General features: G+C 36.1%; 1 protein-coding gene across 8 annotated transcripts in view; it reads left to right on the top strand.

The window, feature by feature from the left end:
• The window catches only part of PUS7L (pseudouridine synthase 7 like), a 39,810-nt gene that overhangs the window by 2,268 nt on the left and 19,433 nt on the right, over positions 1 to 18,109 (top strand). For 5 of the 8 annotated variants that reach the window (XR_011540382.1, XM_070621083.1, XM_008514719.2 and 2 more), the window contains exons 2-5: positions 2,175 to 3,103; positions 12,564 to 12,723; positions 14,576 to 14,768; positions 17,433 to 17,531. Coding sequence is in view for 7 of the 8 variants with exons in the window: in XM_070621083.1 (XP_070477184.1) it covers positions 2,175 to 3,103; positions 12,564 to 12,723; positions 14,576 to 14,768; positions 17,433 to 17,531 (1,381 nt within the window). In the remaining variant the exon portion in view is untranslated. Of the gene's footprint in view, positions 1 to 2,174; positions 3,104 to 7,986; positions 8,850 to 10,386; positions 10,542 to 12,563; positions 12,724 to 14,575; positions 14,769 to 17,432; positions 17,532 to 18,109 lie in introns of those variants that run through there. The other 3 variants (XM_008514720.2, XM_070621085.1, XM_070621084.1) reach the window with 3 other exon arrangements.

Here is an 18,109-nt window from a genome sequence, read left to right as displayed (position 1 = left end):
GCCTCATTTCTGGTTTTTGAACCGTTTTGAGGACTTAGTTGGCTACTTCTTGCATTGTGCTTTTACTGATTATCATAGGCAAAAGTGATCTTTCTTTCTTCCTCTTCAGCTCTTATTTTGTACTGGTTGTGTCATTTATTCAACAATCATTATTGATTGTGTGCATACTATGTGCTTAACAATGTTCTAAATTGGAGAATAGACAGAGTCCAGAATCTTAGAAGTCTTTGGAAGCCAAGGTAAATAACTGGGATTTTATTACAAATGTAATTAGAGGGTTTTAAAACAGGGTTATGTTATGATTTAATTTACCTTTTAAGTCATCATTGTGACTGCTATGTGGAGAATGGGCTATGGTGGACTAGTAGTAGAAGCAGAGATTAGAGGCCTTCATAATGTATAAGAATTTCTGGAATGGTAGTACTAAAGTAGAGGTGGTGAAGGGACAGCAGGAATAATCAGAGAGCCAGATACTTAAAGTTGATGCAATTTTTGGTGATGAGAAAGTAAAAACTATGACCAAGATGAAGTGGAAGTGGGTCGAGGTTGAGACTGAGGAACCAAGGGACCACAACATTAAATGGATGATCCAAATGGATGGTCATGGAAGTCGTGCTGGATAGGAAGACAGTGAACCAGGTGTTAAAGTCATCAGTGAATGAAGTCGAGTCAACCAAGGACCAGAGAAAGAATGACAGCAGATGGTAGAGCCTGATGGCATGAACTTCAAAGGAACTGGGATTTTGGGAGGTAGAGGAAGAAGAAATGGTTTGGAAGGAGCAGTGGCAAACAGAGAAAATATTTATAACCTCTAGGTCCTAAGTTAGGTGGGTGTGAAAGGAAAAATAGCCTTCACTTGAGAGGACTACAGAAGAAGCCTGAGGAAATAGCCACATGTCAGTTAGGGCAAGAAACTAAGGCGACTGTAAGGGAAATTAAGGAATGAACGGAAATCAATATATCTGTATATATTCCCTAGGAAATTGGGATATAGAAGATTTGCAGTGATTTCTACATGGTGTAGTAGAAAGGCTGGAGGTGGGTTTGCTAAATTGGTTCAGATTGGTAGAATACCCTGTAGAAATGGGATTAAGGTCCAGATGATAATAACCTGGAGAGTGTGGTTAATGCAAAGAACTGAGTAGCATGGTGCCCCTGGGCATTTTATCTTTCCTGTAGCTCCATCTGGTATGGTAGCCATGGGTTGTGTGAAGGGTGAGTAAAGTCTTCCTCAGAGGATTATTCTCTCGTCTACTGCTTCACTAAGATCTGTAAGGGTTTCATCTCTCTGATGCCAGTGATATGACTGGAATTTTCCTCTGGGTCAACCTCAAAAGTTTGTATCTGTACAAGTTTGTAAATGGGCTTTCAAGAAGGCTGAAGCTCCAGGATTAACTTAAGCCTACCTTAGAGCATAATTGTATTACGGGTTGGTATTTAGAACTTCATTTATATATCAATTTGGACTGTTTATTCCTGTCTTCTCATCCCTTCTCCCATCCCTAACCCCTAGTGTTTAAAAATCTAGCACAAATTCTCTGGAATTAGCTGGAAATTTTAGGTTTTAGGGGTAGGGTTTAGACAAATCATTGTAAACAGTCCTATGTTCTAGTCTCTTTTTTTGTGGGCCTACAAATTTTTTTTTTTGAGGAAGATTAGCCCTGAGTTAACATCTGCTGCCAATCCTCCTCTTTTTTTTTTTTTTGCCGAGGAAGACTGGCCCTGAGCTAACATTGTGCTCATCTTCCTCCACTTTATATGTGGGACACCTACCACAGCATGGCTCCCCAAGTGGTGCCATGTCTCCAACCTGGAATCCAAACTGGCAAACCCCGGGCTGCTGAAATGGAACGTGGGAACTTAACCACTGTGCCACTGGGCCGGCCCCTACAAATGGTTTTTTAATGTAGACTTGAAACTGACCCATTTTAATCCTGGATAATAGATGGAATCGTGGAGTGCGTGAACAGTCAAGTTGCAAATCACCAGTTATACCAGAGAAAGTTTGCCTGTTAATTCATCTTGGTACAGGAGTGTCAAAATACACATGATATGTAGTTTAAGGAGTCTCAGAATTGAAAGGGGGAAAGAATTAAATCCTACAGATTTGTTTCTTTCTTGTTATCCACAACTTTTCTTTCTGGTAACTGACTGCCTCTTTGTTTCTTTTGTAGGCCTTGTTATTTAAGAATGGAAGAGGATGTAGACTTTAGAATCAGGTTTAGTTCTTTGTGTTTCATTACTGATCATGTTGGCTTTCGTGGCACTATAAAAAGCTCACCAAGTGACTTTGTTGTTATTGAGATTGATGAACAGGGTCAGTTAGTTAATAAGGCCACTGATGACCCTGTTTACAAGATTAGTAAAGTACAACCTGAGCCAAATAATTTTGCCAAAAAAACAAAGCTAGATCTTCAAAATTTGTCCTTTGAAGAGAGAAGCAACCAAGAAGTCAGTACTTTGGCTGGGTGCTCCGATGATGACCAAAATCACCAGTCTCGTTCAGAAAAGGAAGATACTGTCAAGGATGGAGCTTCCAAAGGTGAAGAAGGAAAAGTTGATATAATAAGCTCCTTGTTAGATGAAAGAACTAATGAATTACTGAATCAGTTTGCCGGTGACGTAAAAGAGAAGTGGAGTTCTAAAACTGAGCTAATTGGACCGTCTCCTGAATTCTCATTAGGCAGAATCCTTGACAAAAACCAGAGGGCTATTTTGCATAGTGCTATTAGGCAGAAATTTCCTTTTTTGGTAACTGTAGGAAAAAACAGTGAAATATTTGTAAAGCCAAATCTTGAGTATAAAGAACTCTGTCACTTGGTATCTGAAGAAGAAGCTTTTGACTTTTTTAAATATTTGGACGCAAAGAAAGAAAATTCCAGATTTACCTTTAAACCTGACACAAACAAAGACCACAGAAAAGCTGTCCACCATTTTGTCAACAAAAAGTTTGGAAACCTTGTGGAAACCAAATCTTTTCCTGGACTGAATTACAATGCTAGTAATCCAAATGTAGTGATAACAGTAAGATTTCGGGAAAAAGTGCACAAACACAGGAAAAGATCTCTTGTTGAATGCCCGGAAGGAAAAGTTATACATACAGGTAATTAATAAATCATTGCCATTTTCTTGGATAAACTTAGTTAAAATTGTGTGAAAGCTGAATAATTTCAGATGAATTAAATGGACTTGTCCAGAGGAATATTGGAAAAAATATATGGGTCTGTTTTTTAATGGAAGATAAAGCCTTTCAAATTACACTAATTGTAAAAATTAACCTTATTGATGAAAGTGTGGTTAACATAGACTTATAGTTAACATAGTCACAGATGTACGTTTGAAGCAGTTATTTTGTGTTTCATAAGTTTTAGCGGAAGTAAATCTTAATTGCATATTTTGAAAGTTAATTAAAATTTAGTATTTGGAGATAAGTGGAATATGTTTGCTGTGCTTGGGAAAGTGAAGAGAATACCTTGTAATCTGAAACAATTGAACTTCACTACCCAAGGTAGGGAACCTGAAAATTTACAGAGAGCACCTTCCTTTGGCTCTGTCAGTCTTTTAGAGAAGAGGTTCTCAAACTTTAGCATGCATTATAATCACCAAAAGGGCTTGTTAAAACTGATTTCTGAGCCCTTTCCTCAGAGTTTCTGATTTAGATGGTTTACAGCTAGGCTTTCACAAATTCCCAGGTCATACTTTTTCTGCTGGCCTGGGGACCACATTTCGAGAATCACTGCTTTAGGGCGTATATTCAATTCCTAAGGTGGGATGGAACTGATGAAATCTCGCTCTGAGGTTTTGCTGACCAGTTTTAATTGGCCCATATCCTACAGGAAGGATGGGAATTGTTTCAAAAGGTTATGTTTTATAAATTTATACAGCAAAGCACTTAAGATAAAACCAGCAACCCAGATTTGCACAGATGTGTATGGCACAGAAACAGGATTGTACTATGTGGGGACTCTGGTGTAAATGAAAAGGGTTTGGACCTTAGAGCTGTGTGTATTTGATTTTACATTATGACTTTAATTCATAAAAAGATTTAAGAACTTCTTAATTTCTTTAAGACTTAGTTTTCACAAATATAAAAATGAAAGGATAATACCATGGGCAAGTTACTTAACAGTTCATAATTTTGGGTTGTATTTTAAAAATGGAATAGTGATAAAGCCTAATTCAGAATGGTAGTCTAAGGATTAAGTGAAATAAGTAATGAAAATGTTTAATATGTAATAGTTACTCAAATGTTAGTGTCATCTCTCCTGGAAATTTCTGTCTGGTTGTGTGACTGCCTTTTCCATGAGAAAGGTGCTAGCATAGGACATAGGCATGCAATAAATGTTCACAGATGAATCTATTTTGAAGGAAAAACAAAAGTAGCTTTACATGGGGAGGGGGAAATTGCTGGTAAATGATTTAGGCAGCTATAGATTTTATATTACTTGACGTTCTAACAGTATTAATTTGAGTTAATGAGCCAAAAAATTGTGGAAACTTTTTATATATAATAGTTTATATTAGTTTGACAAAAACTATGAATAATTGGAGGGCTATCTTGAAGGAAGGAATTGAACGTTCGCCAGAGGACAGTATAAAGATGCTGGGATGCCTACAAGTCCAAGAACAAAGAAGAAGACAAAGATAAATTTTGCCTATCCCAGATTTTACTTAGGCCACCCTTTTTTTAGAACCAAAAGAATTCATATAAAAAAAATTTCTCAATAAGTAGACTTGACTGAAAAGGAGAAACTTTAAAAAAAGGTTTATTATTTTTTAATTGTAAAATATACATATAATAAAATTTATCATTTTATCCATTTTTAAGTGTATAGTTCGATGGCATTCAATACGTTTACCTTATTGTGCAGTCATCACCACCATCCTTCTCTAGAACTTTTTCATCTTCTATACCCATTTCAAGCTCTATACCCATTAAAAGAATAACTCCTTTCCCCCTTTTCCCAGCACCTGGCATCCACCATTCTGCTTTCTATTTCTATGAATTTAACTACTCTAGGTACTTCATATAGGTGCAATCCACAGTATTCGTCCTTTCGTGAGTGGCTTATTTCACTTAGCGTAAGTCTTCATGGTTCTTCCATATTGTACATGTGTTAGAATTTCCTTCCTTTTTAAGGCTGAATAATATTCCGTTGTCTGTATATAACATATTTTATTTATCCATTCGTCTGCCAATGGACATTCCATCTTTTTGCTATTGTGAATAATGCTGCTTTGAACATGGCTGTAAAAATCTCTCTTCAAGTCCTCCTTTCAGTTCTTTTGGGTATATACCCAGAAGTGGAATTGCTGGATCATTCGGTAATTCTGTGTTTAATTTTTTGAGGAACCACCATACCGTTTTCCTAGTACACTTTTTTGAAGAAAGACTTCTATGAAAGACTTAAGCGTCCAATGGAATTTTCACTTTAGGTATTGTGCTTTCCAGCTCTAAAAGTTTCATTTGGTTCTTTCTTAGGTCTTCGATTTCTTATTATGTTCACCTTTTCCTATAATCTTTGGGCCTATTCTTAACAGGTCTTTAAAGACACTTGTCTGCTAATTCCATCTCTGTCATTTGTGGGTCTGTTTTTATTGACTGACTTTTATTCGGGTCACATTTTCCTGCTTCTTTGCGTATATAGTAATATTTTTTGGAGGCCAAATACTGTGAATGTTACCTTGTTCAGTGTCTGGATTTTGTTGTCTTCTTTTAATGAGTGTTGAACTTTGTTTTGGCAGGTAGGATGTAATGTGCATATGCATTTGAAGCTCTCTTTTGAGTTTTATTAAGGGAGGTTTGGAGTAGGCTTTACTCAAGGGCTGTTATATAGCTCTGCTATTATAGCTTGATCCTCTCTGGTTTCTACTGAATACCCTTGCTGTTTAAATAGATCTCTCTTCTCTGGCAGGTCTCCAGCCTTGTGTAATCTCTGGCAGCTTACAAATGCCTGGTATTTCATTGTCCAGCCTGGTAGGATGTGGTAACCAGCATCCAAATGGCCCCCAGTAATCCTTAACTCCTGGTCTTCCTGTCCTTGTGTAGTCCCCACCTACACTGAATCAGGGCCAGCCTGTTTGACCAGTAGAATATTTCAGAAGTGACAGTGAATTACTTCTGAGTGTAGGTCATAGATGGCATTTCATGTTACTCACTCTGACAGAAGCAAACCATCACACCTTGAAAACACTCAAGAATCCCTGTGAAGGGAAACTGAAGCCTCCCACCAACAGCCAGCACCAACTTCCGGCTGCTGTGAGTGAGACGTCTTAGAAGCAGACCCTCTAGCTCAGCTACTTCACAGTAGACCTCAAGCCAGAACTGTCTAACGTCTGAATTCCTGATCCACAAAAGCTGTGTGGGGGAGTGTATTAGGGTCCTCAGCCTACCATAGCAAAATACTCTATACTGGGTGACTTAAACAACAAAAATTTATTTTCTCACAGTTCTGGAGACTGGAAGTACCAGATCAAGGTGCTGGCAGGGTTGGTGTCCAGTGAGGGCTTTCCCCCTTGGGTTTCAGACAGCCACCTCCTCACTGTGTGCTCACATGACCTCTTTGTGTGCTCATGGAGAGAGAGATTGAGAGAGAGAGTTCTCCTGTGTCTCTTATAAGGACACTAATCTTAGTGAATCAGGGCCCCACTCTTATGACCTCATTTACATTAATTACTTCTTTCAGAGGTCCCATTCTTCAAATATTGCTACAGTGGGGTTAGTGCTTTAATTTATGAATTTTAGGGGGATACAGGCATTCAATCCCTAAGAGATAGTAAATGATTATTGTTGGTTTATGTCACGGGGATTTAGAGTGATTTATTGTGCAGCATTAGATAACTGAGATTTTGGTACCAGAAATGGGTTGCTGCTGTAACAAAAACCTAAAACCTGTGGCAGCAATGCCTCTGGGACCTGTTGGCAGGTAGAAGTTTGAAGGTACTTCAGGGAAGCTGTCAATGAGAGTTTAAAGGAAAATATAATTAGAACCTGAAAGAAAGGGATCTTTATTATGTAGTGGCAGAAAGTTTGGCAACACTCTTACCTGTAGTAAAATGGAAAATAGAAAGTGTATCTAAAGAAGGGGTGCTCTAACTAAAGAGATTTGCAGGCAAAGTTGAAGGTGCCACTTGGATTGTTTTCAGGGCTTATCGTAAAATTCTGAAGGAATGACTGTTAGATATAAAGGGACCAGGACATGCTAGGTTCAACAATAATTTTTCTAAAAAAATAAATTCTTAGCCTCTCCAGTTGGCACATGTTGTTTAAATTAAGAAATGACTTCCAGGCAAAGAGGAAATCATGGCAGGTCAGGGTAACAGGACAACATGTTCTATCAAGGAAATCTAGGGTGTGATTGTAAATCCTTTTTTAAAATTTTAGGAAGATTTAAAGCGGTGTCTCAGAATGGTTCAGACAGACAAAAGGCCTTATGGGCACTTCAAGGGCGTGACTCACGGATCCCCTATGTTAAACAGTAAATCTTCTAGGAATTTCGGGGCATTTTCCTTCAGCAGTTTCAACAGAAGCCTGAAGTAGAAAAGATCCTATCTTGACAAAATTTGAGTGTATCTTTGTCTAATGGAATGAGCCCAAAGAAGACCCACACAATTTTTGAAAGGGTCAAAGACTACAAAATAAAAAGAGGCATTTGGATTCCCAAACTTTAAAAAGCAGAAATTAGGCTGAGAAAACTGCTTTGCTATAAACAGGCTATCTTTTATGGAAAAGGAAGGTTCCCTCAGAGGGCAGAACTAATACGTAGAGGTGGAGCCTAGAGCCACAGCAGTCATTCCCAGGTTTTGGGAGGGCTGAATTCTAGTAAAGGAATAACCAACACATACTTGGCCGGATTCAGAATTGCTACTTACCAGTAACTTCTAGGTATTTCCGGTTTTCCCCTAGTTTAGACAGTCTATAGTGCTTGTTCTGTGTGTGTCTCAGCATTGTAAAGTATGTGAAAAGCAAATGTTTCTCTTCATGTCACAGTCCTTCATAGCCTTCATGTCAAGAGAAATTATATTTGAAGATTCTGATTCGAGAAAATGTACCCAGGGAGCCTTATCTACAGCTGGACCTGATTTAGATGAAAACATGCTAGAATTTGAGCTGATGCTTTAATGGAATGAGTCTTTGGGGCCTTGGGAAAGAATAAGTATATTTTGAATGGGACTCGGACATAAAATATTAAAGCTAGAAGATGGATTGTGATTCTTAACACCAAGAAGCTTCTCAATGATCTTCTCCTCCTACTAGTCACACAGAGTGGCCTGTGTGAACAACAGAATATGAAGAAGTGATGGTGTGTGACTTCTAAGGCTAGATCATAAAAAGTATTGTACTTTTTGCCCGTGTTTCTTGGATTGCTCACTCTGGGGTAAGCCAGCTGCCACGCTGTGAGGAGACTCAAGCAGCCCTTTGGAGAGCTTTGAATTCCTGACCCATAGAAACCGAGAGAAGTGAACATCGTAAGCCACTAAGGTTTGGGGTGATTTGTTACACAACATTAGATAAATAATACATAGCATTTAATCCTAGGCATATGCAGATTACTAATCAGCAACAAACTCAAGGGATCACCTGTGGGGATTTCTGGAACTCTGCCTAGCTTCCTCTTATCTGGTACTCTGCCCCATGAATTCCAGCCCACACAGCCTTCCTGAACTCCAGCCTCTACCCTCTTAATTCAGCAAGACCACTCTGCTCCACCTGGATTCCTTCTCCCCCAGCTACGATCCAGAAAGTACCTCTAGACGGAAAACTGCGGTATTTTAGGACTCACCTCGTTTTTTTTCTTTTCTTTCGGATCACGTTTCTATGCTGCCTACTCTCCAGCGTCTAAAAACAGGTGTTTCATATATTTTGTCTAGTTTTCTGTTTGTTTATAGTGGGAGGACAATTATTCCAACATGGCTAGAAGTGGAAGTCACTAAAATTAAATTTTAAAATTTAGCATAGTTGATTTTCTTTTTAAATACTTCACTTGTCCCAAGTAATTAAGAAAATGTTATGAATCTTATAAGTTAAACTTATAAATTTGGTAATCTTTAGTTTTCCTATATGTTTCCATATTGTTTACTATTTCAATGAGATTTCAATGTAAAAGGACAAATTTAAGGGGGCCGGCCCCATGGCACAGTGGTTAGGTTCGCACATTCCGCTTCGGCGGCCCGGGGTTCACTGGTTCAGATCCCGGGTGTGGACATGGCACTGCTTGGCGGCCATGCTGCGGCAGGCATTGCACATATAAAGTAGAGGAAGATGGGCATGGATGTGAGCTCAAGACTAATCTTCCTCAAAAACCAAAAAAAAAAAGAGACAAATTTAAATCAATTAGATGTTTTTAATTGGAATTACGTAAGTCCTGTTCTCTTAAACATTCCGAATACATAAGACACACATTCGTTAATACGAATAGTAAAATCATGGATTTGATTCTGTTAAATATTTCTGTTCTAAATTCTAAATCTTCATGGATAAAAAATGTTTACGCACTAAGGCTAATCAGCAACACACTAATATAATCTCAAACAGTTTGGAGGTTGTTTTTTCTTACTTGGCCTCTCACGTGGGTGAGCTTGTCTAATGACCACTGATTTGCCCAGATTGTCAGGGACAGATCTGACACACTGAACCCTAATTATCAAACACATGAATTTTCACTTAACTAAGGATTGGATTTGTAGCCTTCTTCCTTTATATAGTACACTTTTTTGGTCTACTTTTCAAAGTTTGCAACTTCTAGCCAGGCTGCTGCAACGCTTGATTGAATTTTGCATTTTTTTTCACTCTTAAAATATTTTAATGACTTCTGTCTAGTTCCACAGATTTGGTGTACTTGAGGGACTACTATATTTTTCACATTATTTCTAATTGGTTCTCAAACTTTTTGGTGCCAGGGCCCCTGAAGAGTATAGCTCCTATAAATTATTGTGGACTCCAAACGGCTTTTGTGTATGTGGTTATTATCTATTGATATTTGACATTAGCAATTAAAACAAAATTTTAAGACTATGAATTCATTTAACATAAGTCTATTACTATTAACATGATGACATTTTTTATTGAAAAATAACCATATTTTTCAACTAAAAATTAGAAGGATGGCATTGTTATCCAGTTCTACAAATCTTTCTGATACCTGACTCAATAGAAGTCAGCTGGATTCTCATGTCTGTTCCTGTGTTCAATCTGTTGTAGTGTCTTGTTTTGATTGAAGCAAATGAACAAGCTTCAGCCTCACACAGGTATGCAGTAGAAGAGGGAGAACATAATGGGCCCCCTGAAGTGATAGGATCCCACACGTCTTACAGATAGGAACCTGTTTGATATTTTGGTATTTGTACTGCTTTGACTGTTTGCCGTACTTCTGTTCCTTCTTCCAGCCCCCGCAGCAGCAGCACTGCTTCCTCAGATTCTTTTCAGGCTCCCAAGAGTGATGCTTCCAAAGCCGGGATTCCGTCTCTCCTCAGCCTGCCACATCCTCCAAAATCATTTTCAACACTAGAATTCATCATGACCACAGCTGAAATATTTTGAGGTTATAACTTCTTTACATTTTAAAGGGAGCTTTTAATTTCTTTTTATTCAAAACAACTGATATAAACAGCTGCCTTGGAATCAGAGGTTGATATGATAATCCATTCGGTTACGGTCCCCTGAAACCGTAAGGAACAGGTTGTGATTTAGCACCCAGAATTAACTTGTATGATTCTCCCCTTTTCTGTACTTCTTTTATCAGTTCTTTAAGAATAGCAGAGTCATAATTTAATTCATCACTGCTGTATTAGAAAGTTTGGAGAATTCTAGGAAGCCTTTATAGTACAAAAAATAATGACCCTAGTGGTAAAAAATTTTCAGTAAATAATAGTGCTTGAATATTCTTCAGAAATTATAGTTGTTTATACTTTAACAATTCTTAAATGTGTAAGTAAAAATATATTTTTCTTGTAAAAATTAGAACATTGAGAATGTACAACAATGCATTTCAGAGTTTTTAAAGTTTCACATAAATGATATATACTGAATATTTTTGAAACTTGCTATTTTCATGTTTTTAGAGATTATTTATTTATATAGAGATATAAAGAACATATAGATCAACCCTATTCTTTTAAGCAATTACATGATATTCTAAAGTATGGATATTACAAGCTCTTATTTATATATTTCATATATTCATAGATAATTACATTTCACATCCTTCTACTTACTGGGTCGTGTTTCTGATTAATGTTCTTTTTTCTTGGAGCACTCTTCAGAGAGGCCCTTGTAGCTATTGATGACAATTACAGCAGTTGAACAAAATATAAATTATTCTCCAGAAATAATTGAATTTCCTTTTCACGATCTAAGGGGAGAGGGCAGTGCTTCAAAATATCTTATATGTAAATATGGTGAACTGAGGATTGCAGTATTCTTTTTTTTTTTCTTGAGGAAGATTAGCCCTGAGCTAACATCTGTTGCCAAGTCCTCCTCTTTTTGCTGAGGAAGACTGGCCCTGAGCTAACATCCATGCCCATCTTCCTCTACTTTATATGTGGGACGCCTACCACAGCATGGCTTGCCAAGCGGTGCCATGTCTGCACACGGGATCCTAACCGGCGAACCCCAGGCCGCTGAAGTGGAACATGTGCACTTAACTGCTGTGCCACGGGGCCAGGCACTGCGGTGTTTTGATATTGTCAATTCTGGCTGGTTATATAGGCCAACACATGGTTTCCTTTATTTTTTTTTTTGTGGTAGTTGTTACTAGGCTTATTTCTCCTCTCCCTCCACAATCTCAACCTATCATATCATCTAGTAGACGTTTTAAGCGCCTACCATGAAGCAAGCACTGTTTTATTTACTGGCTTACTGACCTGGAACTCCCAGTCAATGGAGTGGACAAACATGAAGAGAGAAACTTATAATACATGGTGTTAAGTGTCATGACATTGGTGATGACAACTTGTGGAGACACACAGGATCAAGTAATCAGCTTGTGGATTTCATTTATTTTTCATTCACTCAACACATATTTGAATACTTATTATATGTTAGGCTAAGGATATAACGGTCAGTAAGAGAGACATGATCCCTGCTTTGGGAGCATTCAGTCCTGGGAACCTGGAAAGAATTTGAGGGAGAACTACTGCTGCTGCTGGATCATGAAGAATGAGGAGAAGTAAGGCAGTAATAAATAAAGGGAACACATGGTTTAGAGGAACTCACATGTGCAGAAGTATAAAGCTGTGGAAGGCTCTAGTCCATCCAAGGATTATGAGAAGGTCTCTTTAGATTATAGGATATATGAATGGATGTGGCACACGAGGAAAATGGAAAGGAAGATTGGGGCCAGATATGAATGCCAAATTAAGGAATTGGATTTTTTTTTCCTATAAGACTTTAATGAGCCAACTAGTATTTTTAAAATGACAACTGATATCTGACACTGATTTTGTGTTTTGATTCAAAAATACTCATTTAAATTAATGATTTGATTCATTATATTAGTCTGCTAAGAATGTAATTGATGTATGGTACCTACATTTTTTGTAATCTAGGATTATTTTTGTTTCAGCCTTTACCCTACGAAAAGAAAACCTGGAAATGTTTGAAGCAGTTGGTTTTTTAGCTATCAAACTGGGTGTGATTCCTTCGGATTTTAGTTATGCAGGACTTAAAGACAAGAAAGCCATCACCTATCAAGCAATGGTGGTTAGAAAAGTGACTCCAGAGAGGTAATAAGACATTACTTTGCAAGACAGAACTTTACTTTCTTGTTGCATCAAATAAATAAATGTGAGATTAAAAACTCAGAATAATCCTGGGAACATATTAACTTACTGTCAATATTATTTAATTGATTATGGGCTTACTGAACAGCATATTCTGCATTAATAATATAATTATCGTCTAAGTAGAGTTATGTCTTAAATTTACGTTGAAAATATAGGGAATTTTAGGATAGAAACTTTGAGAAGTGGCAGATTTTAAATGCTCTAAATTGTTTCTAAACATCCTATTCTATATTCAAATATGTGTTCATATTCAGGACTATATCTTACAAATCTTTTATTTCTAATTACTAGAATACTTTTATACTTTTATTGGCATAGTTCCTTACATTTAAGAATAAATCTTTGTTAAATAGAATGTAAAGCACTCAAATTTAGCCTGCCTTCAGCTTAATTGAATTTTAAAAATATTTTTTGTAATTGTAAAAGAAATACATATTCATTGTAGATTTAGAAAATAGAAAAAAGTATAAAAAAGAAATTAAAATTCATTAATTTCATTACTCAGAAACAATCACAATAATATTTTGATCTATTTCTCTCCAGAATTTTTTCAGACTATACTATATACACGTCACACAAAGACATTTTTTATATATGTGAAAATCATACTGTATATATGGTTTATATTTTACTTATGAAAATAAAATAATTTATATTGTTTTATGAAAATTTGTGTAATGAAATATTTCAAAATCATCTCCATTATGTAGACTAATTTGCTTAACATTCCCTTGGTTTTGGATATAGAAATTCATTCCAATGTTTCACTGTAATTATGTAATACTGTGGTTAATATTATTGTACTTAAATCTGTGCCTTGTGGATGCTTTCTTTAAGATAAACTTCAAAAAGTTGAATCATTAGGCCAAAATTCAACCTAATTTGATGTAATATTGATGTATTAACCCTTAGTCATCAGATGTTTAAGTATATACTATTTGCTGGTAAACACTTCTAGGCTCTTAAATGAGGGATGAAAAAACAATATATGTGATTTTGTCTTAGTGCTCAAGAAGTGCAGTATAGGTAAGAGAGAAGGACTTTAGATGTTAAAAGATATTCAGATGTTAAACACTAATTTTTAACTACCAAAGACAAAAAATATTATTAATTCCTAGGAGGAGAGACTACTTTGATTTGGCTTATGGGTATGGGATTTTAATTACGCTTCAAATAATAGTAATATTTTAGCCAATGCAGAAAATCTGAAGATATTTTTAGAGGAACAGTAAGCTAAACAGTCTGCCTAATAAAACAGTTCCTATAAGGAACTACAGAAAATAGGAATGTAAAGAAAAATTTGCATCAGTTCTTAGAGGATCTTAAAAGTAAGGCTAAGATAATTGGAATCTATTATTTAGATGTTGGGGAAGAATTGAAAATTTGAGTAAAGAAGTGTTCAGAGCAGGATTTTAGGAGAATCCTCTGGTGCTAGTGGTCTTTCTTGGTAATGTTGGGCAAAGAGGGAAGGAGCAAAGTCTAAGGACAGGAGGAACAGAAGGACAGTTAAGAGGTTCTATCACTCGAACTGAGGAGAGGTCAGGAGGCCTACGTAGATAGAGTGACAGTATTAGGAATATATGTTCAAGGTCTTAAAGTTACTCTTAATATAATCCTATTATAATGAGTTTTTAGTGCACATTTGTTGAAATAACACTAACTTTGGAATATTCCAAAAAAATTTTGTTTTAGTATTCTGATATAAGTGGTTGCCTGACAACTGGCATTTAAACCTTATACTGACTCTTCAAATGTAAGATTTAACTCAGTCTGTATGATTTATCATTTATAGGTTGAAAAATATTGAAAAAGAAATTGAAAAGAAAAGAATGAATGTGTTTAATATTCACTCTGTGGAAGATTCCCTTAGACTTGGTCAGCTTAAAGGAAATCACTTTGATATTGTCATCAGAAATTTAAAAAACCAAATAAATGATTCTGCAAACCTGAAAGAGAGAATTTTGGAAGCAATAGAAAATGTTAAGGTAAGAAAACTCAACTTTTAAAATAAAGTATTACAGGAAAATCATTATAGTCCATCTTTTACATTGAGGCAAGAAGGGAAACTTCTTTTGTACCTTTTCTTGTTATGTGCGTATATAATTATTTTTAAAAATAAGACGTAGGACCATTTGGCTCATTTTTTATTTTCTTAGTGCATTTTTGTATTAGAAGAACAAAATTTTACGGTGATTAAAAAAGTAGAAAAGAGTTCCCCAGAGAAGGGGAAAAATAAGAAGAAAAATTTTTAGCATCCATCATATATAAAGTAGTATTTTAGGCAAAAGGTTTTAATTTTTTTTGGAAATTTTCTTCAGTATGTAATTCTTTTCAGAAATCTTTGGTAAATAGTTACATTACTTTTCAGAATTATGCATGATCTTTTTTCTTTTCAATTTGATTTTGAATTTTTTTCAATATATACAAATGACAAATCATATGCATTTTATTATGTCTTGCAGTGGAAAATTACTTAATGTAAGTTTTAAAATATTTACCAGGCATCTAAATATGCACGTACAACTCTAGCCTTCAGTCTGATCATCTAGACTATAGGTCAGCAAACTTTTTTCTGTAATGGGCCAGATAATAAATATTTTGGGCTTTGTAGCCATATCGTTTCTGTTGCAACCACTCTACTGCTGTTGGGAGGGAGCAGCCATAGCCAATACAGGAATGAGCATGGCCATGTTCCAGTAAAACTTTACCAAAGCAGGTGTCTCGCCACATTTGACTTGTGGGCCGTTAGTAGTTTGCCACCCCTGATCTAGATGAGTAATTCTCAACCTGGGTGCTTTTAGCAAGTCTTGGCAGTCAATCTCTACTCCCAAACCAATTGAATGAGAACATCTGGGGATGCAGCTTAGGCATTAGTACTTTTAAAAACTCCCTAAGTGATTCTGCTTTACAGCCAATGTTGAGAAACGCTGACTTAAGTTTGTGGCCACAAAGAAGTTTTTACACAATTTTATGCCTCTTCAGAAGGAAAGCAAACAAACAGAAACTGGTTTTTAATCAATATCTTCCAACTAAAGATTTTTTTAGATCTGGCACATTTACCTGTGTATAGGCATTCTCTGATTGTATATTCTTTCTATGGTTGTTTTTTCCTTTTTGTTCTAGACTCATCTAAAATTCTTTTTTTTCCCCTGGAAAACTGTTATTAAAAAGATATCCCTGAAAAAAGGGAGAGGGTTTTTCTAAACTCTGATAGCATTTATTGCCTTTTATTTGGTACTTATGGATATACAACTGCCCATTATAAAATCCCCAGTAGGAATAATCTTAGTTTTAGCCAACTTTCCTTTAGTTCTCATGATAAGCGAAGGGAGTTGAGAAGCCCTTTTCGAAAGTAAGTCTTTGAAGTTTTGTTTTAGAGGGTTATAGTTCTGCTTGCTATAAACCTTTTGTAATATCCAACCCCAAGTAATTTGAAAGGGTACTTAAAACTCTTCTGGTTAGTGTAGTATATTGTCTGATGTTATTTTTCCAAACTGTAAATAATTAAAAATATTTGACTATGAGATTTAATATAGGGAGTACTTATTCTATCTGCAATTGAGTTTTGTGAATGACTTGAGGTGAGGATGCAGTTGCTTTTGTACCATGTTGATAACATATTGACTTAGCATCTTTTATTGAATAGTTTTGGAGTCGGTGCTCAATAGTAATTGTTGAATGAATAAATGTATACGCCTCTCCTAAAGTGATGTGGAAGAGTATTTTATCTTTCAAGAAACCATCTGGGCCTGGTGGTGTGTTTGTGAGAACATGTTTAAATGCTGACCAATGTCTTTCATGGTTGCAGTGGAAAATTCGATTTTCTGTTCCTGCTGGAGTGACGCCATGCCATTGTCTTGGCCCAGGCTTTCAGAAACTGAGATAACTAGAAAACGAACTGTTACATATAAAGGAGCCAGGACTTGCTGGGTTTGAAAATAATTCTGTTTCTTATTCCCAGCAACTCCATACAGCAGAAGAGTCTCAAAATCAGAAAAAGCTTCAGGGGAAAGATCAGATCCAGTACTTGGTAACCAATCCATCTGTTTTCCCAGAACTTTCCTGGTTTTAGCACGGAAAACCCACATCCCAGAAAACCCCTCAGTAATGTGAATGAAAAGTTGATATATTTTTTTAAGCCTTTTCACTCATCTTATTTTCAAACTTTTAATCACTTATTCTTCTCCTTTCTCTTCTCTAACTGTGTAGCATTTCTCAGACCAGTTAGTCCCAATGTGTACATTACTGATTATAGAATTCTTTTATTAAAATAAATATGAAGAGAAAGACTTGATTTCATCTTCTCACACAATGATTGTATTTATTTGTCTTAATTCGGGGCTATAACAGAGAACCATAAACTGGGTGACTTTTAAACAACAGAAAATTTTTTCTTCTAGTTCTGGAGACTGAAAGCCTGAGATCAGGGTGCCAACATGGTCTTCGTATTGTATTCTCATGTGGCAGAAAGACAGTAAGCCAACTCCATGGCCTTTTCTTATAAGGGTTCTACCCTCATGACCTAATTACCTCCCCACATCGCTGTCCCCATTATCATCACATTGGAGGCTATGATTTCAACATATGAATTTTGGGGGTACACAGGTATAACAATATACTTTTAATTAATTGATTTTTTGTCTTTATAGAGTAAAGGGTTTGTGAATTACTATGGACCACAGAGATTTGGGATGGGAAGGAAAGTTCACACAGACCAAATCGGACTGGCTTTGCTGAAGAGTGAAATGGTATGGATTTTTAAAAAATATGATCTTCTCTGTTCATCAGTTATACTTACTACATAAGCCAGCTCCTTGCTTTCTTAGCTCAGCATATAAACGCATATATATGCATTCATACATATACCATGTACTACATCATTGAACATTTACTGAGCAGCCTCTGTATTCTTGGTCTCACATTATAAGAAAGCAAACTGCATGTGATCTCCATGTGTTTAATACTTGTTTGAGGCTTGACGGGGAATTGACCAACACTCACCAAATTCCTAGTGAACTAAATAGAAGATTTGAGAATCCTGGTAACAGATTGCATTCCAGAAGTCCTGTATGAGATCAGATAAAAGATAGGAATTCACCCAAAGCCAGAGACCAAAAATGGGAACAGCAAATTTGAATGAAGATCTAATTTTAGATGAAACTAAAAATGTATGTTACAAATAAGAAGCTGCATTTGCCCAATTATTAAAATTATATATATAATTACATATTATACATACAGACATATTTTTGCACTGGATGGAGTGTACATAATAGTGAAAAGTACAAAACTATAAAAATTATATATTTGAGCAAATGCTAGATTA

This window comes from Equus przewalskii, chromosome 5 (genome assembly GCF_037783145.1).
Source record: "Equus przewalskii isolate Varuska chromosome 5, EquPr2, whole genome shotgun sequence".
Lineage (NCBI taxonomy): Eukaryota > Metazoa > Chordata > Mammalia > Perissodactyla > Equidae > Equus > Equus przewalskii.
This window is presented reverse-complemented; position numbering and strand designations above follow the sequence as displayed.